Source organism: Aspergillus fischeri, genomic scaffold (genome assembly GCF_000149645.3).
Source record: "Aspergillus fischeri NRRL 181 1099437636252 genomic scaffold, whole genome shotgun sequence".
NCBI lineage: Eukaryota > Fungi > Ascomycota > Eurotiomycetes > Eurotiales > Aspergillaceae > Aspergillus > Aspergillus fischeri.
In genome coordinates this window covers 1240992-1267936 of record NW_001509768.1, presented here as the reverse complement: position 1 = coordinate 1267936, position 26945 = coordinate 1240992, and the positions used below count along the sequence as shown (strand labels likewise).

The following is a 26945-nucleotide window of genomic DNA, read 5'->3' as shown; positions in this document are numbered from 1 at the left end:
GTTTCCAATGGAGCTCAAGGCGGCTGGTTTCCGCATGATGTGATCAAGTCTCGCAGTCAAGTAATATAATATTAGCATTGTAATTGTTACTATGGGTATCTTATAAGGACCAAACATATAATCGCCCATCTAGTCGCATCATGAAGTTGTAGAGGAGTTACCTGACCGACCAATGTCATAGACCTTCTCTCCAGTGACTGGTCCACCAAGCATAAGCGCTGAGAATAAGAGCGTATTTGAGCGCGATGCATGAAGAACAAGAGATACCATTTCAGAACTGATCTGACCGCTCAGCGCTAGAACGGAAGAATTCAAGAATGAGAACGAACAGGGAGGTCACATGCGATCAACGAGAGATTTGTAGACCATGAATCGAAGTCTAGACCACCGCGATGACTGCGCACAATACCATCACGTCTCGGACTCACCCAACGCGTCAATTTCTTTGGCCAGGGAACAGATGCGGCAGCCATTGCCAATCCGATCTCTCAAGAGCCGCGCGGTGGTCACCTTGGCGCCGACAGTGCGAGACGTGGACAGCGGGAGTTCATTCAGGGTAGATATGCCGAGCTCTGGCAGCGGGCGTGGGGTCTGCATTCCGGACTGGTTTCCGTCCGAGGCTGTTGAAGTATCATGAGAGTGAACGTGGGATAGGTGGAAGACATGTCCACATGCGAAGCCGACGAGGATTTCCTTTTCTATACACGAACATAATGGATGAGCACCGAGGACATTATCGTATAGCTTAAGCGAGGTAGCTTACCATTGGGGTAGAAAGGGAGGTGGCATCCCGCGCACCTCCCTGGTTGAAACGTAGACGGGCTTGATGGCGACAAGGCTTTCTCTGTGTCAGCGTTGCTGCTCGCTTCGTCTTTGTCGCCGGCGTCGGAGACGGCCTTCTCTTCGATGATATTAAATTTAATGCCTCGTTGTTGTCCCTTTCTTAAGGTGGCCATGCCAACAGCGACTTCGCTTTGAAGGACCTTGGCGGCACCCTGGCTGATACTCGCCTGCAAGTCGTGTTCACGAATCATGCGGGTGAGTCCTTCCCGCAGCCCTTCAATTTCAAGTCCGCTTGGGATGCGTCTGACAAGTTTGATCGGGTCGATGGATGTGCCGGCCTCAACAAGGAGCCCGTGGATGAAACGTGGCTTGTCCATGGAGTAGTCGAGAAGATCTTCCCAGAGATCAGGATCATCTTGCGACTTGGCAAACGATATCGCCTGCGAGACATCCTTCAAGTCGGATAGAATCAAGTTCAATGCCTTCTTCGTCTGTCCCATCTTAGATAGGAGGTAGATGAGCTCCGACGTGAAGTGGCGGCTCTCGCAGACGGCAACCGCTGTGTCAAATGAGTACGCGGTGCTAACTTGCAAGAACTCCATCAGCAATGGACGGTCGTAGTCGGCGAAAAGTTCCACAGCGGTATCAGCGAAATTATCAACTAGCGCCTTCCCCTCGTCTGCTGCTAGTTTGCTTGCTGCGTCCCGAATTCGAGCACCGTGACCTCTGCGTGGCTTTGCAGCGCTGTGCGGAAGCGATTCTCCTCGCCAGAGAGCGCGGAGGTAGAAATAAAGAAAAAGAAGCCGATTTGCATCTTTAAGCTGAGTGACCACGACCTCAGGGCGCACAATTCCAGTATACGCTTCGCTGACGAGAAGCTTGATTGGCTCGGCAGTTATCTCTTCCAGTTCGGAAACTGGAGCCGTTTTCATCTGTTGCTTGGAAACTCGAATCATGATAAATGCGGGGATATCATCTGAAAGAGCGTCCAGCAAGCGGTGCTCCTTGATCAAAGCCATGGCCGTGTCCGCATCTTGTAGTCGAATGTAACAGTGCAATGCTTCGTTATAATGACCTCCGGCCAGATAGAGCTTGGCAAGGCATTTGGTAAGTATCCGCCAGTCCTCTGTTTCAGGTGACACCGTCCTTGGATCCAACTGTTCCTCGACAGCTGCTGTTACACTATTAACATCAAACAGCGTGAAAGGCCAGGAATCCAAGAGTTTGCTGAATCTGTGCCGATCTCGAGAGACATAATGGCTCAGGACTTCCTCATATATGTCCGGCGACAAGGGCGGATGAAAATCTGCCGGAATAACAGAAGAGATTTCGTCAAACTTCTTATTTCTCACAAAGGTCCACGCCCAATGCTCCCATGCGGAAGTGGTCTGTATTGCCTTCGCGCAAACTTCAGCGGCTCGACTCCAGTCGTCTTGCTCGAGTAATTGTTTGATCCATAGCTCACCAATTCGGCGCTTCTCTTGGTCAGCGGCAGAAGCTACAGCTCGACCAGTAGTCGTAATGGATGACCTATCATCGGCGAAAAAGTCACCCAAGCTGCTCTGGGATCTTGTTGAGATACCTGGCATATTATCCGAAATTTCCTGTGTTCCCGCCGCCTCTGGATGCTCCTCCAGGAGCTTCCACGCTTCTTCGTATTTCTCATGTGCATCTAACCACGCTAGACGATCTGAAAGGTCTCTTTTCGCCGCAACCACGCAGTCATAAGGGCTGTGGATGAAGATCTTGGGACCAGCGCTTGCTGCAATGTCCTGTACTTCTTTAGACACAGGTTCTTCATTCGGCATCCGTTTTGAGGCCAGTATACTTGGCGCTCTGATCGAACCTTTGTCGCCGCTACTTGTTGTGCTCCGGATACTTGCACCAGAGCTGAACAACCTCGCGGGGTACATCGTCGCGTCCCAGATGCCATTTCCAAGTGTCTCCAGAGTACCACGTTGAGACACAGGCACTGATGATTTCCACGGCGGTATGACGCACATGTGGTAGTCTGAAGAAGTGAGATCTTCATAGCGACTAACTGTAAGCGTATCGGCGCTGAGCTCTTCTTTCGTATCAATATCAATAATGCGAAGCTCGGGTTCCAGGCCCCGGGGACGGCGGTGTGTGCGAGGACGAAGAACGACGTGCTTCGTCCGCTCTTCCGAAACATTCTCTTCCTCGGCCTCAATATATGCAAGAACAGCTATAAGGTTTGGTGTATATAGTGAAATGCCCGATATAATACAGTCAGTTCGCAAGCTAGAGTTAATTCGTCAGCGATCGTTTCATAATTATGGCAACGCGAACTCACATCGTGGAGACTTGGACAGATCCTATCTTCAGGTCCTTATTATTTTTGTTTGGCCGGTCAGGATACACATTAATGACCCAAACAGTCCCTCCCCAACCCACGACGAGCCTCTCTACATTCTCCTTCGTCGCAACTATACCCGGTGGGGCTGGAGTGTCAAGATGAGGTTCGTCCTGCTGGGACTTCACATTATCCTCCCAGCGCAGAGAATCTTCGTCCACCCATTCAGCTCGAGCTCTCCAGACGCCGGCCATTTCTTCCCATCCAGGGCCGTTCGGACGGTCGATGTGGCTAATTCGTTTCCAAGCAAGCTCAGAGTCTGCTGAGTCCAGATGTAGGTTCGACCGCATAATCTTGATCCCTTCTTCATTGACCCAGACGACGTATTTCCCCGATAATGACCATCTAATCGTGCTGATAGCACCTTCCCCGCTGTGTAATATGGTGTCCCTGCCGGTATTGGTTCCCAACCCAATCGATCCAAGCCAGCTGGACGCCGCAGCTGCGGCGCCTCCCATTGTCGTCGAGTTCGTGCTCACACCCACTCGTCCACCAATCGTAAGAATCAGGTCACCCGCTCGCCCTCCAGACAAGAATGTTCGATCACTCTTGTATTCTGGTGATAGTGCAACAGCTTGGACAGGCCGCCCAAAGTTCCGTAGAATGACATCTTTCGTATCCACCAAAGAGGCAACGCATACATTACCGTCGATAGAGGAAGTCGCAATGTAAATGGAATTGGAGGGTGTTGCGGGTGGAACTGTCTGATGGCTTGATTTATTGTGGCCACGAAGGCTGGCCGTGCTGAACGAGGATCGAGTGGGAACAGCTTGATCTTCCGTGGCCGTTCTGGTGACGTTCTCTGCTTTGATGCTCGGCAAAGGAGGAGGAAACGGAGAGATTGAAATCGAAGTAACACTCGCTGAGTGTGCGTGATAAATCCGAAGCGACTGAAATAGAGGCAAGGAAAGCACATGCTGCAAGATGTCAGTTACTGCGCCCTCACAACAAGTAGTCATGTTAGCTTACAATATTGCCATTGTGTGTTCCGATAATCTAGAGAATATTTCAGCAAAGGAAAGTGAATCACACGCTTTTGAAATCATACCATCTTATCGCCCGCGGTAAGGAATGAGCTGGTTGCGTCGCCATTGCGGTACACCGCGCCCAGATTTTTCGTGAGATACAGGTATTTGAGCTGAGGCTCCTCTTCGTCGTCATCGTCATCTTCTTCTTCCTCTTCAGTGTCTGCCTTTCCACTACTCTTATCATCCTCATCCTCGTCGTCTCCATCCACAGGTTGATCGGGCCGAAAGCTGCGGTCGGTGGTTCTTTGCTGCACGGAAGCGTCATGTGCCGGGCTGTCCTGATGGGCATCCTCTGTAGGCTCAGTCGCGCCAGGCGCGTCCATGGCGAACGCCTATTTCCGTACCTGGAGCAATTGAAAGATCACTACAGGTGGGGGAATCATGTCATGACGAGCAGTTGGTGGACCTGGGGTAACTCGGGGATACCTGATGACTAAGCACCTAGCTCAAATCGCTGTTGAAAGCCGGTTGGATGGGTCGAAACACTTTCTTTGCAACACCATGTTTGCTGCGTCGTTTTAAGGCATTGTTGTACAAGAGTAAGGTTAATGGATTCCTGCTTGGCCGCGCCTTTTGGATTCTTCAGCACCAATACTACAGCATGTTCGCAAGGCCCTACGTCTGTTCGTTATGCAGAAGGCCCACTGTGGCTAGGCTCTTGAAACAGCCGCAGAGCCATAATCTTCACGCATCGTACTCCCTTGGTCTTCCTCGGCGCAAAGATTTCTTCTCGTCCAATGCCTTTCTCAGTCAGAAACAGTCCAGAAATGGTGATTTATCGCAGGAGTTGTTATCGGAGACGCAGAAGCAACGCAGGAGAGGCGCCAGAAACCCGGCTGCTCCCACATCGTTACGGAGAGTGGCAGTGGAGGCACAAAGGTCGAAAGATGGGATCTTATCAAAAGCTCAACTGAAAGAGCAAGGAATTTACCAGACTAAGGTTTCAACAACTGCGCCCTCAAGCAAGCATCGGCCGCTGATATTGAACTAAAAGGCAGTAACAGCCTATGCTGTAGCAGAACAATTCGACATCCGCAAAGTCAGAGATATCCTCCAAGAGAAAGGTTTCGAGCCGGATCCGTTTCAAACAGGCCTGTTTCCTCAAGTCGTTCATATCCAAGTTCCCATAGATTCGATTCGACGCGTGAGTAATCCCACCACGACCGATCTGTCATCCGATGAAGTTGGCGATGTATTCGTTTTCCCTTCCGGCACCGTGGTGGCATGGTCTTTGCCCGAGGGCTTTACATCTTTTCTGGCAACTAGAACCCTTTTCCCGGCGGCGGAAGGCGCCCACATAGAGAATTTGGAGACGGAGGATTTGGAATACATTGAGGACCCCCAACGGGAGAACAGCAGCATTAAAGGAGATACCATTATCCTTGGCACCAAGTCCGGTAACGACGACCCGGAATCGAAGCTCGGCCGGCAGTCTGTAGACACGGTCCTTACTAAGGTGGCATTTTCATCAGGGTTGGCTCGAAGTACGAAACTGGCAGTGCTTGAGACTCTGCTGGCCAATTATTTTGAGTCAACCAGAACAATACCCACACTTCTATCGCAGGGCTCTCGCTTACCCTTCACAAGAGATTTCATCCTCCGCAAGACCGGCCAACTGCTGAGTGTGCGGGCCCAATTGAATCTCTATTCGGAGCTGACAGACTCATTGCCAGATTTATTCTGGGATAGCCGGCATGAGCTAGGTCTAGAGGGCTACTACGAGCAGGTAGGAAGGGCACTAGATGTGGGTATTCGCATCAAGCTCTTGAACGAGAAAATGGATTACGCACAGGAAATAGCAAGCGTGCTTCGAGAGAGGCTGAGCGAGACACACGGCCTCCGGCTCGAATGGATTATCATCCTCCTCATTGCCGTTGAGGTAGGATTTGAAGTTTTGAGGCTTTGGAAAGAACGCGCTCATGAGCTTGAAGCCAAAGCTGAACAAAGCTCTGCACCTTCGTGATCTTGAATCACTCATGTCCTTGCATAGGATAGCTATTTTCAGACTCAACAATGATACCCCCCACTCATCTTGAACAAGTTTCCATCTCCTTTACTCCCGTGATTCTCAAAGTGCCTTTTGGCAATGTCCGATCTGGTAGATAGTTATCCTTCTCCGCAGAAAGACTGAGAAGCACTCCGATAGCCTAATCAGGCACTTATCACCTGAACAGGTCACATGTGACACTAAGCTTAGTCACGTTATGACGAGACATTCACGTGCGTCTAGCATCATTCCTACGCCTTGCATTGAGAGCTATCTTCTTCTGGGCTGTTTCCTATCATATAATTAGTCCCTCAGCTGCTTGTACATGTTACACTTTATCCTGTTGTAAAACAATCCTCGGCTCTACAGCGGGCGTGGAAGCAACCGTCACATCGTCTTCACTCCTAGTTGTTGTACCGACCCCACCGGAGCTTCGATATCAACAACCATGTTGCAGAGTATACCTGGACCGCAGCATATTCTGAAAGCTCTGACAGGCTCTTTGGGGCTCTCGACTGTATTAGAGCCAGATCATGAAGCTTCGCAAAACTCATTTCAATGCTCTAAACCGGAGTTGAGCTGTCACGCCCAGTACCATGGCCAGAACACTTGCTGCTTCAACTATCCCGGAGGGCAGATGCTCCAGACGCAATTTTGGGATGCGGATCCTGCGGTCGGCCCAGTCGACTCCTGGACTATTCATGGACTCTGGTGAGCTCTACACGGTGCTACCGAATAAGACACTGATCACCTGGCTCCCCCTAGGCCGGACTTCTGTGATGGTGGCTTTGATCAATACTGTGACCCAAAGAGGAGATACAGCAACATCTCCCTGATCTTGGTTGACTCAGGCCGAGCTGACCTACTAGAGTATATGAGTGATTTTTGGAAAGATTTCCGAGGGGACGACGAAGATCTCTGGGAGCACGAATGGAACAAGCATGGCACATGTATTAGCACTCTGGAAACCACCTGCTATGCGGATTACTATCCGCAACAGGAAGTTGTAGACTACTTCAACAAAACGGTCGAGATCTTCCAGAAATTGCCTACTTACCAGGTGCGGACCCCATTTGACCATTACTTAGACTTGATCTGACTGACCGCTATTCTTAAGACCCTTGCTAATGCTGGTATCGTCCCCTCGCATACGGAGACATACACGCTCGACGGAATCCAAGATACTCTAGCAGAAGCCCACGGCGCACCCGTTACCGTCCGGTGTCGAAACCGTGCGCTGAACGAAGTCTGGTACCACTTCAATATTGCAGGTTCTCTGCAGACGGGAAACTTCGTCGCCTCTGAACCAGGTCTGTGAAGCCTTGACCTCTCACTTCCCAACGCCACGTCAATCATGCTAAAGAATAATGAAATGACCGCAGACGGCCTCAAGTCCAACTGCCCTGCCACAGGCATCCACTACATACCCAAGAAACCCCGCGAACCCTCCCGAACAACAGGCACTCCCTCTCAACCAACAAGCACCGGGATTCCGTTCCAGGGACGCGGCAACCTGATAGTGTCATCGATGGGTGGACGAAGAGGCTGTATCATCAGCCGCGGGAAGTGGTTCGCCTCTGGCACATGCGCAACCTTCAAAGCGAAGAAGGTTACAGGTACGTTGCTCCAGAAAGGGAGGGTGGAAAACTACATCACAGCAATTGTGCTTGTAATTGCGAGAACGGCCTGCTAACAAGGTATCAGATGACACGTTCACCCTGCAATCTAGCAAGGGAATCTGCGCATTCGAGGGAGATGCTTTTAGCTGTGGCCCTCACGTCACTGCTCCAGAGGAGTTTTCCGTAAGTTCCATTGTGCCCTCGACTGACCTGCGTCCGCTGACGAAAATTATCACTGGGCACAGGTCCAGGATGGCAAGCTCTCCTATCGCGGAAATACGACCTTTTTCGCAGACAAGGCACCAAAAGGCCGCACGCAGAGCACCATCTTTGCTTCTCAGGATGAACATCCGATCCACCTTGCTATTACATGGAAGGAGCGTCGCTGAGCGAGTCGTATTGTCCTGTTTTGGTATGGTTCTTAAATCAGATAGATAGACCTCCAATTTGATTTTGGATAGAGTTGAGTGTACTCTAGAGATTCTATGCGGTTTCAAGAGAAGAGCGGGTCTAATAGCAGGCCAAAGGCTCGAAGATAATTGATTGTGCGCAGCGAGAATCGTGGAATCTATTGCTCAGATAAAGTACAGGTCATGCGGACGACCAAGGATTAATTGTTAACAAGGGATGCAGCGGGCCAAAAACATTCCCGAAAAGAAGAAAGTGAACGCCGGGATTAGGCTAGAGGACCGCTAAAACATGGACGAAGGATAGGAGTCAAAAGGAGAGGCGACTGCAGAACCCGAAATGTCGTACATGTGCGAGAAGAGAAAGAACCGAGATGAAGAAAAAAAACAAAGAATGTAACCCCGAAAATTTTTGTCACAGATGTCATTCACAAACGAAGAAAGATTGTTGTGGAAGTTGTCATTGAAATTGTACATAAGTCGTGTCGTGGAAATTTGAAGGTCGTTGTCATATGTGTAGTTCCAGTCGTTGAAATCGGAGTCATGAGAAATTAATTTGCGCGTCTTTCATTAGCCAAGGTCGTTGCGTCGTGTCATGTTATGTGTGGTGTTCATTCTGTTCGTGTGGCTCGTGCGTCGTTTGAGGCCAAAGCTAGCAGTCCATGAAGAATTCTTTGGTCATATCATCAACCTGGAATTGGAGTGAAAAGAAGTCCTCGTTCATCGAGGTACCGGCAGAGAATGTCTTGCTCGAGAACAGATCCAGTCCGGGCTCGAAAGTAGACCCATTGACATAGTCGGGGAAAGCGGCCATGTCGGGGTCACTCAGATCGGGAAATTCATGCTTGAAGTTGGCGGAGCTGTCCGTGCTGATGAAGATATCGAGGTCGGAGCCGTGAGACGAATCAGCCAAGGTGGGAGCCGTATGTGGAGAAGACAGCTCGGCGGTGGAGGTAGCAATATCGGTATATGGGTCGGCATTCGAAATGAAAGGCAGGCTCGGTTCTTCAACAATCTTCTCGAGGGGGCGCTTGGAGGGCGACAAAGGCAGCATTTCATCCTCGCTACTGGGTGTGAGTGAGCGGCGACTCTGAGCGGGCGATGGCTGGTTTCCAAGACTCTGTCGCGGAGACGCAGGAGGCGTGAAAGTAAACGCCGATGGAGGCAAGGAAAAGTTGGGTTGGATGAACACGGGCATATCCTCTTTGGGGCTCGATCCACCGTGAAGACTCATATTCTCAAGGATTTCGGAAGGCGGCGAGTTGGGGGTATCAACACACCCGGACGAGGAGTCAAGGGATGACTTCCCGGCGACTCTCTGGCGTGTCTTGGCTGCCTTGTCCTGTCTCTCCTCCAACTCTGGTCGATGTTTCTTTGGACGACCACGTTTTGTTGTCTTGCGCACAATACCCTTGTAACCGCCGATGCACATTCCTCGTTGTCTGTGCCGAGTCAGAGCATCGTGCCTAGCGAATACGTTGCCACAAAGACATTCATATGGTTTGTCTCCAGTGTGAATCTTGGCGTGACGCTTCAGGTCATGTCCACGAACGAAGCACTTGTTGCAATGATCACATTTATATTGGCGATCACCAAGGTGGGTTTGGACGTGTGACTTAATATTCTCTTTTCTTCCGAACCGCCGTTCGCAGCCGGGGTGAAGGCAAACCCACTTTCCATCCTCCGGGTCGGGGCCAGAGATGTAGGAGGCTATCTCATCGATGGTGATCCCAGTCTCTTTGATAGAAGCATGAACCCTAGCATCAAGGTTAAGGCTATCAATTGAAGCCACTCTTGGAGAGAGCCGGGGTTTCGTCAAGGAGGAACTGGAGCTGGTACTCAGCGCCTTCCTGTGGGTTGCCCGACTCGACGCGGCAGGGAAGATGGGCAGTTTATGAGCCTTCTCATGATTGTCTTCTGGGCTTGGCATGGCGGCTAGCTCTGGGGAGGATTGAAAGGACGAGGTTGCTGACGACGAGGCATAGTGACTCTGCGATAAATTCTCTGACTCGGAAATTTCGAAACTGGAACCCTGCTGACTGCTAAACGCATCAAAATTGTCAATTTCAAATGAAGCAGTGTTCGGGGGGGAGGGCATCTCGATTTTGGAGTTGGAAAAGGTAGACCCGGCAACTCCTTGGAGGGATTTGGCTCGTTGCATGTATGCCGACTGGGCTGATGCGGGTGCAGAGCGGCCTGTCTCCTTGGAGGGGGTGGACTGCATGTCCGTACTATACTGAGCAAGTTCCGCTGGTTTCTTGAACGGAGTTGTCGCTGGCGTTATGGGAAAGTAGTCTGGATCGGTCGTTAGTGGCTGGGAGAAAAATGACCAGTATGACTGAACGGATAACTTACGCGTATTTGCCTGCTTGGGGGTATGCGGTCGTTGCGAGGGGGTGATATCTGACTGAACAGACTGTCGTCTCCCATCGGTCGAAAGGTTGTTGACTTGAGACCGAAGCGTCGTAGGGAGCTGGCCTTGCTGGTAGAAATTCCAGGCACCGTTGTCGAGGATTTGGCCATCAAGGCTATTGACGCATGAGACGTGAGCATTTTGCAGCTGCTGCTGTTGCATCAGATTTAGATTGTTATCCATTGGTCGAATCCCCAAGCTCGGATTTCCCATGGTAATGAAGCTCGAATTCATGTAAGCCATGCCCGGATGGTTCGCATTGCTGGTAGAATTGGATAATGCTTGCAAGTCTTCCGAGGTCAAAGACGGGCATTCAGGCATCACGGGCATGGGAGAGGAGTGCTGGGGGAAATGCGCCGATTGCGAGAATCGGGGATGCTGCGCTCCCCCGGCAAGGATTTGGTGCTGCTGAGTTGCTGTTGCGTTAGTAATGGAAACGGCCCCATCGTGCATAGGTCGAGGACGTTGGACGTGCAAAGGTCGTTGGTCGAGACTCTGTCCACGGCGATGCGCATTGATTCGCTGCAATGCCTGTGCTGGAAGGGTAGGAACTTTGGCGGCTTCCAGCGCATTGGGGGTTGAGATCTGCCGACGATGTTGTCGATAACGCTCGTGCAGATTGCTATGTGGATTGGCTAACATGTCGGGCGGAGATCTCTGGAGTGCACTCGTGGCGAATGGGATCGACCGACAGTTGACAGATCTTGCGTCTGGATCTATCAATTTGACCTGTAAGTCTCATGCAGGAACGTTGCGCCAAATGTACGAAAACGTGCTGTACGAACCTCGAGGAGCGCTAGCCGTTTGGCCGGGCCCAGCAGATGGGAAGCAACCACCCTGTAACAGTGTCAGTTGGTGTCCTATTGAACGAAGAGCACAAACCGAGCTAAAGAAGAAGAGAAAGAAAGGAAAACGAAAGAGCCGAAGCCTCGGGCTTCCTGTGCGCTAGCTCTTGTAAAGACTTGCGATCACACCAACTGTCGCAAAGGCTTCAAAGAAAGGCGTAAAAGCTGAAGCTTTGCCGCGCGATTGTCAAATTGACCTCTAGACGTGGAGTCCGAGAAGAAAACAAGCAAGCAGCGAGAATGAAGAGAAACACAGGGTATTTCAATTCAAGATTTGAACCAAGGATGGAGGGGATAAAATGGATCGATAGATAGAGAGATAGCTCGAAGCTGGATCCAGCAGACCATGGCTATCCCGATCTATCTACTATGCAGCCCATGGTTCCGATCAACAATGGCGGTGTTGGCCCAGCAACGCAGGCGGCTCAGGCGTCGGGGAAACCATCAACCCTTGGCATGAAGCCTGACAACCTCATTGTGGACCGATTGGTGGGCGTTTGCGCCTTGGTTCCAGTGCGGAAAATATCCAAGCTAGGGCCATTGTTCAAACCCTGCGTCTATCTTGTGAGAGTTTACTTGCGCCTGTACGGAGTAAGGAGCTCAGAGAACAACCCCTCATAGTCGAGACACCCTCGAAAGATGCAGCTATATAGGGGCAACGGGGTGCCTATGAAGGGCTCGAATGATTGACTTTGATGATGCTCCCTTTCTTCGCAATAGCATTGAAATAATTGATGGCAATTATAGGTTTCATGTCGTCAATTATTTGCTAGCAAGGATGGAGGGCCTTGATGACGATGATACTGAGGCAACTGCTCTGGTGTTCCAAAGATAAACTCTGGCGCCATCTGTCCCGCTCGTTTGATGCCTTGATCTTCAGGCGATCAGGATAAGAAAGTAGACCCATCAGTCACATGATCAAGCCGTGTCTCGGAGCGGCGAAATGAATGATCCAGACATTCGGCGCTAGATTAAATCAGGCAAAATGCGATACACGTGACCACACAATCATTTTAATCGCTCACTCCGCCAGAATCACTTTTACACACGATCGCAACGAAGGTTGAGGAAGACAAGTCTTGTCGAGGTGAGTTCGCAGCCCATACATTGCTCCATGTACCTTCATCCAAATGGAATCACTTAGATTTCATTCAACATCCATTATTCTCGACATTGCCATGTAATCTCTCAGGAAGCGCGAGCAGAATTTGCAACCGAGGATCATGGCTTTCGCACAACTCTTTCAAAAAGGCTCAACGACCACGGTTCTGACGATGTCTCTCTCACAGGCCTTCATTCAAGATGCAGATCTTCGTCAAGACCCTTACGGGTAAGACTATCACCCTCGAGGTGGAGTCTTCGGACACCATTGACAATGTCAAGTCCAAGATCCAGGGTACGCAACCCCTCCGAGCATCGTGACTGGAGAGACTCTGAATCTAACTCGATAACAGACAAGGAGGGAATCCCCCCCGACCAGCAGCGTCTGATCTTCGCTGGCAAGCAGCTCGAGGACGGCCGTACCCTCTCTGACTACAACATCCAGAAGGAGTCGACCCTGCACCTCGTGCTCCGTCTGCGTGGTGGTGCCAAGAAGCGCAAGAAGAAGGTCTACACCACCCCCAAGAAGATCAAGCACAAGCGCAAGAAGACCAAGCTCGCTGTCCTCAAGTACTACAAGGTTGACGGCGATGGCAAGATCGAGCGTCTCCGCCGCGAGTGCCCCTCCCCCGAGGTATGTTAACTTGCTCTTCTGAAAAAGTGAGACTCCAGCTAATGACTTATAGTGCGGTGCTGGTATCTTCATGGCTGCTATGCACAACCGTCAGTACTGCGGCAAGTGCCACCTCACCTACGTCTTTGACGAGTCCAAGTAAATGCTTGGCTTTTCTGAAACGGGTCGTTCCACTGTTCGTCCGTGCCGGTAGTGTGTGGTGATCTACTGGGCAATGTCGGTATTGGTTAGAGTGGTGGAATGCAGGTTGAGGTAGTAGCAGCTCAAGAAAATAAGAATAAAAATCGGAAATCCTGCCATCCATTACGTATGTCCTTTGCAGTCTCGTAGTGCCTGAGACTACTCATGCTACAGTGGTAGTCAATTTGGACGAAACCGTCGAGGTAATAGTTCTACGGAGGTATCAGTTGGTGCTAGGAACTGAAAGCTGGTCATTCTTCATGTCATTAGATCACCTAAGGTGAATCTGTCAAAGATCGGCAAGTACAATCAAGTAAGGCCTGACCTAGAAGCTCCGGTAACGTCACATGGCATCAGAACGTCAGTTTGGCATCACGGGAAACCAGCACGCAGGTTGTCAAATTGAGACTCGTGGTAGTCCAGATTATTCTGGCTCTGTTCGAGTGCATTTACGCCGCCAACGCCTTCCACAAAAGTCCCAATCAGACTGCCATCGGCCTTATTCGCCGCCTTTCCTCCCTTGTCACCACTGGCTTCCCACCACATGCCGCCTCCCAAGCCCTGCTCCTTGATGAAGTCCACTTTCATCTCGGCGGCGGCGACGGTGTCGTACGAGACCATGCTGCGGGCGCCTGCATCGTAGGACCAAGAGGCACCTGCTTGCTGGTCAAAGACCTCCGTTGCTCCGGGTTGGGGGAGAGCTTTGTAGTCCCAAACACCATGCTCCCAGCTCCCAGCTCCATTGCCGGAGTAGGGGGTGCCGGGCCCGTTGGTGCTCAAGAAGTCACGGCCGTACAGCGGCATTCCCAGAACGATCTTGGAAGGCGGGACTCCTCCGACCTGAGTGTAGTAATTGATGGCCTGGATCGTCGAAAACGGAGTGGAAGAGGGGTTGCCATTGGATGGGAAGAGGTTGGCCTGGTGGCCTGCAATGGAGTCCCAGCTTCCGGCGTAATCGTATGCCATGAGATTGTAAAAGTCGAGAAAAGGTGTCATCTCCCGCAGCTTAAGCTTGGAGTAATTGTTTGGTCCTAGATTTGAATGTCAATTAGACCCACGGCTACCGGCTGACCAGTGCCGAAAGAATGATTCTGCGTAGAGGCAAGGACGAAGACTTACCGGCAGGGCAAGCAATCGTGAGAAGAAACCTGCGATTGGGGCCGGCTGCTCTGTCCAAGGCCTAGGGAGGTCAGTCCACTGACCGTGACGACGCACACATGCAGAATCCAACTCACCTCTCTGCACTTCTGAAGCAGCGACACATAAGCTTGAGCCTCAACTTCGTCTAGACAGAAAGTCAACAATCACTGGTCACCCATGGCATCTTTGAAACTCACTCTGGGGATATTCCCAATCGATATCGATACCTGATCAATCAGCAACTGTAGCGACCCAATGCATCATGAAGGGGAAACCTACCGTCGAAGCCATAATCAAGGAGCAGCTTTGCAGCAGACTGGGCAAAAGTGTTGCGTCCAGCATCCGTGCTTGTTCCCTGGGTGAGATTGGCAGACAACGTCCAACCTCCGATGGAAAGCAGGACCTTGAGCTTGCGGTTTTGCTTCTTGAGGAGGAACAACTGTTTGATGCAGCCGTAAACGTTGTTTCCAGGTTCATTCCAGGTATCACCGGGATAGTGTTTGTCGACATCCGCGAATGGGTCTCTCAGAAACCTGTCGCCACGATTAGTCGAGCTGTCACAAAGAAGAGTATGCTTCGATGAATACTCACACCTCCCCCGAATCGGGTCGGACATCGGCAAAAGCGTAGAGAACATGAGTCAATTTGTCCGCGGGAAGGTCGAAAGCATGGTAGTTGCGCTGATAAATTGCCTAGTTGGGTGTCAGCTAGGTCCTGTTGGATTCATCCGAAAAACTGGGGAAAAACTCACCCAATTGACAAAGTATGCAATAGACTTGTAACCGCCCTCCATGTTGACCTCACCAAAATTCTCGGTAGCTGCAACGATGTTAGACTGAGTACGATAACCAGTGTCATTTTCATTGGAGATTGAAAGAGCGAGGGGAGCTGCAAGCCCAATAAAGGCTATGAGCCAAAGGAGACAGTAATTGAAAGGATTGGACGCCATTCTTCCACCAATGGATGGTAGGCTGATTTAAAGGAGCGACAGAAGGTACTGCCAGCAGACTAGATCTCTGTAGAAGCACAAAGGAGTGAAGAGGTACAGATACTATAAAAGAAGAGAAAGAAGGAGGTACTTGAAGGGCATGGTGTTGCCAGATATCTCGCGAGTTAGGTTGCGAGAAAGCAGTGAATGAGGGGCACTTACTCGCGAGGTTGTGAATGAAAACCAGAGGTTTTCAGTTTTTCGTAAATAGATAGGATGAAAAGAGACTATCACCAGCTCTAAATTAATACCCTAGTGCAGAAAGTGAGTAAATAATAGGATTAAAAGGGACGAAGAGGCAAGCAAGAACAGTGATAGATGACACTCTTAAATACTAATCCTACTCACCGTAAAAAGCGTTCTAGACAGGTTTAAGGATAAGAAGCTTGGTTCCCCAGATACAATGCTTGCTGCCTGATTATCTGTATCTCTCCTCTCGAACTAGGATGGAGCATTGACTGAGAAGTTGTCAAGTTTCCCGCCATAGAACTAGATCAGAGATTAAGGCAGAGAAATGGAATAGCCTCACAGATACCCCACTTGGGCTAGCTCTGTCGATCCGTCATGGGACAGGGGAATTGTGCAACACAAAGAGTGTCGGCTGGCTTGGGTGTCGTCCAGTCCTAGTTCGTCTTCACATCTCGAGAGGCTTTTGCTATGCACTTGAAACCAGAGTGAAGTTCTATCATGGGAACATGGGTTGCACTTGGTGAACCACGGGATGATCCCGCGTAGTGTCCGATCAACTTAATCTGGACATTTGAGCACCGACAGAGCGGCTTCGGGATGCATCTAAAGATGAAGGGGGTCGAGGAGGAGGTGGACAGATGAATCAAGACTCGAGATATAGATCACACGAGGAGGTCAACCTGTAGAAGAACAAGAGTGACTGAGGTTCTACATGATGGAAGTGATGAAGATTGTGAAACACTTGAAAAATCAACAGCAGAACCCTTGTATGCCTGCTTTTTTTTTTTTTTTTTTTTTTTTTCCTCATCTTGTTAGAATCGATTCATTGGTTACGAATAAATCAGACAATTTGCGTCTTCCTGACTGGACAGAAAAGAGAAAAAGGGCAATGCAACGTGGCCGAGGATAACGTAAGTATTGCACATTCCACGATCCAATCTAGATTCCAGCAGACGACAGTAGACCTCGTGGGATCAGTCACACAATCTGCAGATTTCTGCATCTCTACATGGATGAGATGAACCATAGCAGTCCCCGTATCCTTGAACTCCGAGGCAATTCGCAAACATCAATCATCAAACCTCAAAAAGTAGAAAGTCAACCAGAGTGGACCACATCTGGACCCTTCCCTTACCAGCTGAACACTGCCCGCAACCCACAGAGTTGGCCTACTGATTGGTGTTGACTGACACAACACTACTGCAGGACCCTTCGCACGGCCACACTGTGGCATCATCGTAGTCAATCTCAAGATAGACTGGAAATAATACCGTGTGAGCATTCTTTGCGACTTAGATAGCTACCGTAGTCTATGCATTTCAAATCAAAATAAGGACAGAAAACTATTCGACTCGGAGGGGAAAAAAGTACAGTGGGCTGCTGGGTTCTTGCCCCACTGTATCTCAGCTGGGATGTGTTCGACCCTTGACTCCACTCGGAGTATCAAGATCACAGATACTCCACAAGGAACAAGCGTCAGAACTCAATCCTGCTTTCTTGTGGCTAGTGCGACGTTGTAGTCTAGTCATCCGGCATCTGGCATCTGGCATCGTGCTTAGGGTACCGAAGACACGTTTAGACACTCTGTACCATCAGAGACCTCCGGGTCTGCTGGGTGGACACAAAAGCACGCAAATCAGTTGCAGTAATAACAGACTAGGAACAATGACGTAGGAAATGTCAAGTTTCAACCATATCTAAACCCGAAATACACAGATAATTGGTTACTCAAGGGATATCATCGGTTATAGTAACATATAGAAGAATGGAAAATAGAAAGAAACGAAAGAATGCCCGCAGGTTGCTTTTGTGTCCCTCCAAAGGATTAGCGACCGGCGCTTTTGGATCAAGAGAAATGTATCATGCCACCTCCCGTATTAATTCTGCGGACCAGAGTGAAGACTAGGAATGCCACCAGCGGTCAAACCACATCTTGAAACAAGGTCACTTCGGATTTTACGATTGTGACCGGATCAGGGCCAGAATCGCGCTCAGAGACGGGTCGTCGTCCAGCCAGTGTCCTGCACGTACATCCGCAGCCCGAAGATCAGCAAGGACATGCGCATCGGTTATTTGTTGAAGTTCCTGACAAGACTCAGGTCAGGCTGTGCTTGCTAGAGTGGGTTTCTTTGCGAAGGAAACCTACCTGTCGGAATGTGTCGTCCACAGCCTTCAGTTGGCTCGCATGTTGCGGTCCTGGTCTCTGACCCCGAAGGATATTTTGCCGATGAATCGCCCAGCGTCTGGCTGCTGCCGCCCGGAGGTAGATCTTATGCGCTTGGAAGCGCCGTGCGCTGGCGTCGAGGATGACCCTAACGGTGTGGCAGTTAAGAATATGTCTCCTCAGCTCTTCGCTCGGCGGTGGAAGATATGTACCTCTGCAGTTCTGCCCGTTCCATCTCCTCACTGCTCGCTTGAGTAGGCACTGCTCTTGCATTGTAGCTTGCCGAGATAAGAGTCCGCGCTGCAGCGATGCTCTCCCTCAGCACAACATAGCCTTCCTCATGGGCATCTTCTGGCGGTGCTTGCACATTCTGCTGGGGAATATGTATAAGAAGCGTCCGGTAGTCGTTGACAATCTCAGCGACCCTCAGGGCTCGAGCTTGATTAACTATGATATGTATTACCCATTAGCATCTTGTAGGTCGCGGACTACCTCGAAGTGTCCATTGCCGGGTGATAACACTGCTTACGTCCATCAGCCATTGCTACTGTGTGAGAAGCACTTTGAGAACACACAAAGCAGAGAGGGAAGGAAGCAACGACAAGACTGCAAGAACAAAAGAACAGAAATGTAACGACAAACAGACAAGAGGACCAACCCGTTCGTGCTCAAGATGGTTTCATATACAAAGTCTCGTCCCCTGGTCAGGGAGGGTTTTCCTTTTAAGGTTGATCCTCCATTGATCAATTGCTCACTATACCAGCTCAGGATCGCATAGCTGGAGACGCAGGAAGGACAGGATCTCTACACAAAGACACGATTCCCTTAGCCGTGGCTGGCTGCACCAATGGCTGCTGGGAAGAGCAAGTTAGAATATCACAGCTCGTCAGCACAGCTGGGCGATGACCACAACAGTGGATCTGGAGCAAGCAAAGGATCCATGTATAGCCATGCATTCGGACATCCACATAGACCTTTCCATTGTCGTATCCCGAAGCCTGGAAGCTGGAACCTAAGCACGAGACTAAGGTTGGCTCCTGCTCGGAAATGACGAATTTAGTATGCAGCAGAGCGTTGGAGCAGGGGGTAAAAAAAAAAGGAAAAAGTAAACAATTGATAGAGAACCACTTCGTAGAATAATGGATATCGAATGGTCAAAGGTCAGTGGCCAATTCGTCCCTTTTTCTCATGTGTCACAACCGAGTCAGCGGAATGCTGATCCACCATAGTGTCTGGCTGCTGGATCTCGGAATAACGGTAGGATATCTACAAAGGGTCATAGGGTATGCGTCTTAAGTAGAGGTGGGGCGTTGGTTAGAGAGCTCGTGTTGTGGTTCGTCCGAAACTGGCACGACGAGTCGTGGAGTCAGTCGCGATTCGAAAGTCAAGAAAAGTGCAGAACACATTCCAGCTGGATGGCACAGGCAAATGTCTCCGCCACATGCCGATTGGGAATGTGCTCATCTGCAACTTTACAAAAGTAAAAAAGCAGCTGTTAACAAGAAGATGGTTGACAATGAGGATACTTTTGTGGCAGACATAGGTAACAACGAGCGTCAAGCCACACCACACAGCTCAGCCACACGTCGGCCGTACCGCCCAAAAAAAAAAAAAAAAGAAGCAACTGCAGCTGAAAGTGGAAAAGTGATAGGCGGTACCTTAGTGCCTGAGGCGCCAGAGACCTGAACTCATGATCCACATGTGGCGAAATAAGCAGGAGTAACATCCTCTTTAACGAACTATAGATCGTAGCGGACAGTTGACAAGGATGTCTGGGTAGGTTCATCCTTGACGCTGCTTCACATCAACTACATCTGGTTACTGTAACGCTTACCGAAGCGAGTTCGGCACAGTCGAAACGCAGCTCCCGCATGTTGTAGTCCGCAGCGCCCTCGATCCGAGCCTGTCAGATAGCAAGGGTCCTATATCACAGCCATTGTCCCCGTACTTTGAAGTTGCCACCGATGTGGAGGACAGTGGACGCTGACGTGACCTACCTTTTTGAATCAAGGACTCGGACTCGCATTGAACAAGGCGCTCCAAGAATATCAGCAGTAGGGACAAATGAAACAGCGCACAGAGCATCAAAGAAGTAGCATTGTTATGTCGTCTGCATCTAGCAACATGGATTCTCCTTTACCAAAATCAATCCTTCTCGCTGATGGCCTGTAGCCGCTCGTCAATCTCGTCTTCCGTCAAGGCACGGAACGAAGGGTCTGTTCCCTCCTTGCCGTCTGCTCGAGGACCACCAACGATACCAATCTCCAATTCGTGCTTCTTGAAGTCGACGCTCAACACGTTGCTCAAGGCCGTGATACCGAGCTCGACCACCTCCTCCCAACTACCCTCAGCATAATCCTTGTTCTTCAGTTTCTTCTCCAAGTAATTGAGCGCCTCCTGCTGCTTGGGACCGGATGCAGTGGCCTTGTACCCGACATAGTATCCTGCAGGATCGCACTTGTAAAGTTGTGGGCCTTTCTCGTCGTCAACGGAAATCAGAGTCATGGCAACGCCTAGCGGACGCATGTAAGCCTGAAGATGTTTTGTTAGCCTGCGACTTGACAATCACCGAAAAAAAGCCACGGAAAGACCAACCCTTTGTGTGTACACTTGGTTGATGTTGGCAAGTCTTTTTGCAAGGACGTCGCAAGGCATTTCGTAGCCATATTTGTATCGGAATTCAGCTGCCTCTCCGCGGGCACGGTCGACAGAAGCTCTGGCATCAGCAATAGAACCAGTCATGACACAACCGACGGAGGGAGAAAGCCGAAAGATGTGCGAAACGGACGACGGGTCAATCAGTTTATCCTTTGATGGTTCGATTAGATTGCCGCAATATCCTGCCAAGTGGATGAAATGACCTACAGCGACTTTCTTCTGAGACAATACCACGGCGCAGTTCTTCCCCCTCACACCGATTGAGGTAATATTTGCAGCTGTGATAGCCTTGAAGGCATATTCTAATTTCAATAATCAGCGTTGTTTAGCCGAGCGATGATGGCATTTGCGGCATTGCCCACGACGAGGGCCGGGACCGCAGACTGAAAACTGGCGTGCCATCGAAAAATGTACATACCGACTTGGTACAGACGACCCTGGTCTGAGAAAATGGTAATGTGTCTGTCATATCCAGCGCTCCCTATTCGGAAGACGATGTCAGCTCTGATGAAGTCATGGAGGTCGACTCAGATGGAGAAGCCAAGGAGCTTTACCAGACATGATTGCGGTGTGCGATATTATTCCTCAGTAAAAGAAACTAGAAAACAATGAGATATATGACTCTAAAGAGGTAGAGATCAGGATTGAAAGGAAGACGGATTGGAGGATGAAGGACAGTGAGTCTCCAATGTACGCGTGCTTGAAGGTGCCTGGCTGAAGCTCCAAGCTTCTGAGCCCGATTGAGTAAGCTCCGCTGTCACCGCCTTCACATATCCTACAGCAACAGTCTCACATAGACTTGGTATCTCTGTTGATACTCCGTATATGCTTGCGCTTACGTTTCGATTGACTGAATCCAATAATATTTCACTCTTTAGGATTCCTAGGCTTGAAAACTCAAGTCTTAGATACACGTTCTGAGAGATAACCACCTAAACTGCAAGAACTCCGTACAACCCAGCCAAGTACCAGCTTTTGACTATACGCAATACATACGGCAATGCTATACATGAGATACTCCATATTGTAAAGTTCTATAAGGGGTAAATGTGACGCCTGAACTGTATATGCTGATCAACCGAGCCGCGGAAGACATCCACAAAATGAGGAGGGTCAGAGCCCTTGGATGTATACTTTCAGTCGCTGTCACTGTCACTGCTAGAGTCTGCCGATGAGCCGCTGGAACTTTCATTTGAGCTGGCTTGCTTCTTCCTCGCAGCTTTCTTTTTGTGGCTGCCGTTGTCATCACTATCGCTGCTCGAATCGGTCGATGAGCTTTCACTAGAGCTGTCTTTCTTCGGCTTTGCGGCCTTTTTGGCCTTCTTCTCGCTGTCGCTGTCGCTGTCACTGGAACTCTCGCTTTCACTGCTGCTCGAAATTTCCACGAAAGCGGTCCGGTTCTTCTTCTTCTTTTTCGCAGGCGGAGCCTGGGTGCTCGGTCCCCGCTTCGCTTTCGTTTTCTCGAGGTAGAACAACTTTCCGCTGACAGCAAACAGCACGAGCTCCGCTCGCTGCCGTCTCTGAAGCTTCGCCAGTTGTTCTCCGTCCAGTGAATCAGGTGTCTCAATCTCGTCAAAATCGTCTTTGCCTTGCGACAAGCGTGTTCTAAAAGCCTCCACGGCCTTGTTGTAGCCTGTCGTATCAGACTCGGCCTTGTCCTCCGTCTCCGCTTCTTGCTCTTTTGCCAGATCCTCTTCCATTTCAGCTTTCACAACCTCCTCAGCAACCTGGCGTAGCCGTTGCCTGGCACCCTCGCTTTTCAATCCCTTGAGGTAAGAAAGAAGAGCGGCGTTGTAGCTCGCAGGAACATGTTCCAAAGACAGGATGTGTTTGAATAGATGCGTCTCGCGGTTCTTCTGGAATTTCCAAGCGGATCGGTTCTGGTGGTATAGATTGAGATACGAAAGAATAGGAGACTCGTGAGACGTCGGTGTAGTATCCGAAGCAGTCGTAACAGAACGATCCTTCTTCTTTTTCTTCTTCTCCTTCTTCTTCTTTTTTTTCTCGCCCTCGTCATCCGCGTCAACCTGTTCCTCCGTAGCAGGGGGAGCCTGACCCTCTTCGGCATCCCCATTACTTTTCAAATCATCCTTAACTTCCGGTCGACTCTCGCTCTCGCTCTCCTCAGCGTCCCGCATCACCGTATCCGCCGAAAAAGACACCCTTTTCTTCTTGCGCCGCTGCTGAGACTCAGACTCCGGCTCGGCGACCCCTTTCTCCCCCCCGTCATTCTCCTCCTCAAGCCGTCTCTTCTTGCTCTTCTTCTCTTTCTGCTTCTGCTTCTTTTCGCCAGCGTCGGCCGTCACTGCGGCGTCCTCGGTGCCCTGCCCATTGCTGGACTTGCTCTTTTTCTTCTTGTCTTTGGTTTTTTTGTCCTTCTTATCAACCTCCTTGTCCTCACTGTCTTCTACTGCAGGCGTATCCTTCGCGTGCTTGAGCTTGCGGCCTGTCTTTTTCGACGCGGAAACATGCGACGGCTGCGCCGATTCCTCGCTCGACATGGGGACCGTAAGCGGTGTTCCCGGAGACGTCAGGTGGGATTGGAGAATTGAGTATATTGCACGCTTGGTTAGAGATATTTCAAATGCAAGAAGAGTAAATTAGACAGATATTAGTCCTTGGTGAAAGGTATATCGATCTTGGTGAATTCATGAAGCTCTGGAAAATTTTCCACGTGAGTTGCGGAGTCTGCAACATAGCGTCCGCTTATCAGTACCGAGCCACCGATAAGCGATTGGCCTTGGAGAACGATGTTTCGAGTATTCTGTACCAGAAATATGAGTGATATTTACATATTCGTTCAATAGGTCAACATAATGTTAAAGTTCTATAACGTCGGGAAACCGTATATTCATCTCGCGTTATCATGCAGGCCCATTTTCCAGACTCCAACGAATGTCCGACTCCCAACATTTAAACCCATGTGCGTAAAATGCTCGAATAGAAATCATGGCCCGGTTCCACTTCCATTACCGCTATGCTCGGCTCCCGAGGTATCCTTCCTTTCCCTTCTGGCTTCCTTTTGGGATCCGGCCTCGCCGTTGCCTCCAGGCGCGATAGATGCTGCAGTCTTTCGCCTTGCCCGCTCCTTGTCCTTGGTGCTGGTTGTTGCCGTCCTCCTTCTCCGGACTGGTTCGTAGACATCGTTGAAGTTCATGACGACTCCAAGGAAGCGCATGTCGACATCGGGTTGGTAGGCTAGATCGCCCAGTAGCACATTCAGCCTGGAGCGGAACTCTGCAGAGAGCTCGCGCAGACGTGTGCGAAGGGATGCCAGCATGTGGTCGTCAGCAGAAAGCTCTTGGCCGGCGAGAGATCCCGGGGTATCGAACCCGTCGCCATCGACTCCGACAGTTGGAGTTTGGGCAATCGAGGGGGGGAATGATGGTATTGAGATCTTATGTCCTTGTGGATGCCGGGAAGATAGGAGATCGCGCTCAGTAATACCCCAGCGTCCCTGAGCAGTGCGCGTTTCTATTTTAGCACTTAGCTCTTGTCTTCGGGTAAACTCTGCCACGGAAAATGAATAGAGTCCATCAACGGCATCTTTGTACGCCAGCATGATCTTCAATATTTGATGGAGCTGGGTCAAGAAGCCCTCTTCTTGTTTGTGGCCAGATGCGGTGCGGGATGAGGATGTCGAGCCCAACAGACCCTTGTGCGTGATAGAGTTGAGATATTTGGTATGTGCTTCAATTAAATCATCAAGCGTACACCCTGGTTTGGAGATGTCTGCCTGCAATTGATCCCAACTGGCCTCGATGACCTCAAAGAGGATGTAGTACTGGAGCTGGCAAACAAAATGAATCATTTCCGCGATGACGCACCTCGCCCGTTTCCAGTCAGCTCCGACTTTGTCGCTGACGCTTCCTAAGACTCCGCGAGCGCCGGTCATACACCGCCGCCAAGTGCTGCCCAGGGCAAATTCGACGCGCTTAACTCGCCATAGGAAATTAAACACTTTCAGATATTGAGTCGAGCCCCAGGGCGTGATAACAACGTCAACAGGCGCATCTATCTTGTATTCGAGAGTAAAGCAGTCCCATCCTATCTCGCCGTGACTGAGTTCCAACATACGGGCATCCAGACGGCGGAGAACGTCGGGCGGATCGTATTGCGCGTTGGAAGCACGAATGGCATGCTCCAGCTGCGCGGTGAGAGTATGCCTATATTGTGAATTGGCAGGCCGATCGAGGTTCGATGCCAAGGATTCCATAAGCAAGGCGATGAAGTCGCCCTGGCCCAGTAGCAGATACTTCTTGAGCGCATGCAAGTGGTCGAACAGCTTGAACTTTTCGTCCATGAGGTGGATGAGTCGCGCCATAGTGGTTTTGTAGGCTTCATCGATCGATGCCTCGAGGCTAGCCGTATCACCGTAGTGCAACTCTTTGGACGCTTCTTTAGAGTAGGCCTCAACCCATCCAGAGTCCCCGCATCCGTATCTGATGAAGTTCAAAGATTTGCCGATAAGAAAGACTTTCTTCGCAAAGTCCTGCGTGATGATTGACGGTACCATCTCGTCATCCAGTTTATACTTGTCTTCCCAGACACTGGTCGCAAGCCGTCGTGGGTCCGTGTTGGGTCTGAATTCCGGTTCCACGACAAAAAATTCCTGGTACGGATCTGAAAGCTCACCATCATAGATCCACAGTCGCAGCATATCGTAAAACGGGCGTGTAACGTGTGAGAGCAGTTTCTCCGCAAAGCTGTTAACAAAAGGGTCTCCATGAGACGTTGAGAAACTATGAATCAATGATATCAATTGACCACCTTTTTTGTCTGAAATGCCGTTAGCTCGATGGAAAAGAATGCAGTCGAGGAAAGGAAAAGCACACTTACTGCGAGCCTCCTCAACTATCAAACTCATCAACCGTAACGCCATTGTCGCATCTCTTGTCCATACTACACAACGCTTCAACGTTACCAACCCTTTGGACGATTCCTTCGACTGATAGGGGTCTCCGCTAGCGGCCAGCGCCCGTCGAATCTCCCCTTCCAAGGTTGCTACAAGACCCAGGTAGGAACGGAGCTCGTTTGAAAGAGCAGCCCGCAAGCTCTGGGTGAGCAAGCCACCTCCAGAATCCTCCACATATTTTGACAGACCTTTATATAGCAGACACGGCTCCGCCAAGGTGTTCAAAAGAGACAAGACGGGTATGGGGAGAGTCGGCGGTAGTTTTAGAACGGTAGATGACGAGAAGTCCAAATTGGAAGACGACAATCCTTGCAAGTTGTAGGGTAAATCACGTAAAAGTCCGCTCTCATGAGGCCGCTTTTCGAAGTTATCTGAAAAGGACTGGGTTTGAAACGATGCCTTCTGATCGTCCACGGGGCGGTTCTCTCTAGGCGCAGCATCGTGTGCGCCGCGAGCCATTCGACCTCCTTTAACCCTGTCAGCTGTGGCATGTCCGTGCTCCTGGTCGACATCCTTTTCCCTTTCCCACTCCTGCCGCCGCATGGAGGCCTTCCGGTCCATCTTGGCTGGAATCTGCGAAGCAGAGGAACTGACAGCCGGGCTATCCTCGTCCGAGTCCCCCTCCAATCTCGGCCCCAGGCCATGTCGTACTCTCTGATGGCCACCCTTCAACATCATATTCTGCAGATTCCCCGCATCCATAAGCGGACTCCGACTTCTCCCATTCTCATCCGCAACCTCAACCTGGAGATCCGAGCCCGACAGCCGATACAGCAAGTACAGGATCGCCCATTTCTGCGACAGAACCGGCTGCGTCAGCAAGCGCGAATACAAGTTCGAAAACCGCACAGCTTTATCCGGGCTCGCATTCTCCCGGAGGAGCTTCCGCTTGATAAGGTCCGACGCGTTATTGATGTTCTCCCCTCCTGCTAAACTGCCTCTGCGACTGATGCCCAGGCCCGCGCCGTCAGCTGGCGAGGCATGATCATTTCCGGAGCTGGCGTATGTGTCGATGATGCGCCATGCACGCTCGAGGTTCTCCTGGTGTCGGCGTTCTTCTGCTTCGGCAAGCAGCTCATCTGCGTCTTCGGAGACGGTATCGCCGATCTCTGAGAGGGAAATAGGTGGAGTTAGGGAATCGACAAGTTGAGAAAGGGCATCTTCGATGCGACGCGGGCGCGCGGGCTGCTGCGAAGACATTGTCCGGGCCGCCGTTCGCGGATATGCCTTTTAAAATACCGCCTGTCCTCAATTGCTGGCCTTTCTCGAGGACTTCTATCTTTCAATGTCGCGTTGCTCGAGTCAACCGTATGTGACGCGGATGAAGGAAAACGCGAAGGTGGGGAGTTTGTTGATCAGTGTGTCGACGTCAAAAGGAGTTTCCGAAGTGCCGCAGTGCATCCTGGGGATTGAGTTGAGAAAGCTATCCGATAGATTATCTCATCCACTTGGACTGACAGCTTCAATACCCATAGCAAAAGGGCTCGTGAAGGCTGGGATGTTTGTGTTTGTCTTGACCG

General features: G+C 50.5%; 10 protein-coding genes across 10 annotated transcripts, besides 3 other annotated features; 3 read left to right on the top strand and 7 right to left on the bottom strand.

Moving 5' to 3' along the window:
• Positions 1-411: 411 nt before the first annotated feature.
• NFIA_066070 (CLH domain-containing protein) lies at positions 412-4508 on the bottom strand (the record flags this gene model as incomplete). The annotated part of the gene is made up of 5 exons (XM_001263339.1): positions 412-698; positions 764-3045; positions 3098-4074; positions 4127-4153; positions 4206-4508. The coding sequence occupies 5 exons, from the start codon at positions 4506-4508 to the stop codon at positions 412-414; spliced, it is 3876 nt and encodes a 1291-aa protein (XP_001263340.1).
• A 278-nt stretch (positions 4509-4786) lies between these two features.
• On the top strand, positions 4787-6148 carry NFIA_066060 (RMD1 family protein; the record flags this gene model as incomplete). The annotated part of the gene is made up of 2 exons (XM_001263338.1): positions 4787-5125; positions 5180-6148. The coding sequence occupies 2 exons, from the start codon at positions 4787-4789 to the stop codon at positions 6146-6148; spliced, it is 1308 nt and encodes a 435-aa protein (XP_001263339.1).
• A 472-nt stretch (positions 6149-6620) lies between these two features.
• On the top strand, positions 6621-8180 carry NFIA_066050 (T2 family ribonuclease; the record flags this gene model as incomplete). Its single annotated transcript, XM_001263337.1, has 6 exons — positions 6621-6883; positions 6938-7232; positions 7290-7482; positions 7555-7788; positions 7877-7974; positions 8037-8180. The coding sequence occupies 6 exons, from the start codon at positions 6621-6623 to the stop codon at positions 8178-8180; spliced, it is 1227 nt and encodes a 408-aa protein (XP_001263338.1).
• A 670-nt stretch (positions 8181-8850) lies between these two features.
• ace2 (putative C2H2 transcription factor (Swi5)) lies at positions 8851-11253 on the bottom strand (the record flags this gene model as incomplete). The annotated part of the gene is made up of 1 exon (XM_001263336.1): positions 8851-11253. The coding sequence occupies one exon, from the start codon at positions 11251-11253 to the stop codon at positions 8851-8853; it is 2403 nt and encodes an 800-aa protein (XP_001263337.1).
• A 1505-nt stretch (positions 11254-12758) lies between these two features.
• NFIA_066030 (ubiquitin-40S ribosomal protein S31 fusion protein) lies at positions 12759-13333 on the top strand (the record flags this gene model as incomplete). The annotated part of the gene is made up of 3 exons (XM_001263335.1): positions 12759-12852; positions 12911-13191; positions 13244-13333. The coding sequence occupies 3 exons, from the start codon at positions 12759-12761 to the stop codon at positions 13331-13333; spliced, it is 465 nt and encodes a 154-aa protein (XP_001263336.1).
• Positions 13334-13743: 410 nt separating this feature from the next.
• NFIA_066020 (glycoside hydrolase family 18 protein) lies at positions 13744-15460 on the bottom strand (the record flags this gene model as incomplete). Its single annotated transcript, XM_001263334.1, has 7 exons — positions 13744-14402; positions 14491-14551; positions 14607-14656; positions 14709-14738; positions 14791-15044; positions 15103-15203; positions 15263-15460. 7 exons carry the CDS (start codon positions 15458-15460, stop codon positions 13744-13746), a joined length of 1353 nt encoding a protein of 450 aa, XP_001263335.1.
• Positions 15461-16465: 1005 nt separating this feature from the next.
• Positions 16466-16490: a microsatellite.
• Positions 16467-16490: a microsatellite.
• Positions 16491-17644: 1154 nt separating this feature from the next.
• On the bottom strand, positions 17645-18394 carry NFIA_066010 (uncharacterized protein; the record flags this gene model as incomplete). Its single annotated transcript, XM_001263333.1, has 4 exons — positions 17645-17773; positions 17835-18000; positions 18065-18299; positions 18382-18394. 4 exons carry the CDS (start codon positions 18392-18394, stop codon positions 17645-17647), a joined length of 543 nt encoding a protein of 180 aa, XP_001263334.1.
• A 1603-nt stretch (positions 18395-19997) lies between these two features.
• On the bottom strand, positions 19998-20979 carry prs2 (proteasome core particle subunit alpha 1; the record flags this gene model as incomplete). The annotated part of the gene is made up of 5 exons (XM_001263332.1): positions 19998-20384; positions 20448-20660; positions 20718-20812; positions 20873-20900; positions 20929-20979. The coding sequence occupies 5 exons, from the start codon at positions 20977-20979 to the stop codon at positions 19998-20000; spliced, it is 774 nt and encodes a 257-aa protein (XP_001263333.1).
• Positions 20980-21646: 667 nt separating this feature from the next.
• NFIA_065990 (WKF domain-containing protein) lies at positions 21647-23011 on the bottom strand (the record flags this gene model as incomplete). Its single annotated transcript, XM_001263331.1, has 1 exon — positions 21647-23011. The coding sequence occupies one exon, from the start codon at positions 23009-23011 to the stop codon at positions 21647-21649; it is 1365 nt and encodes a 454-aa protein (XP_001263332.1).
• Positions 22475-22515: a microsatellite.
• A 446-nt stretch (positions 23012-23457) lies between the features above and the next one.
• On the bottom strand, positions 23458-26625 carry NFIA_065980 (tubulin gamma complex associated family protein; the record flags this gene model as incomplete). The annotated part of the gene is made up of 2 exons (XM_001263330.1): positions 23458-25252; positions 25439-26625. The coding sequence occupies 2 exons, from the start codon at positions 26623-26625 to the stop codon at positions 23458-23460; spliced, it is 2982 nt and encodes a 993-aa protein (XP_001263331.1).
• Between the last annotated feature and the right edge of the window lie 320 nt (positions 26626-26945).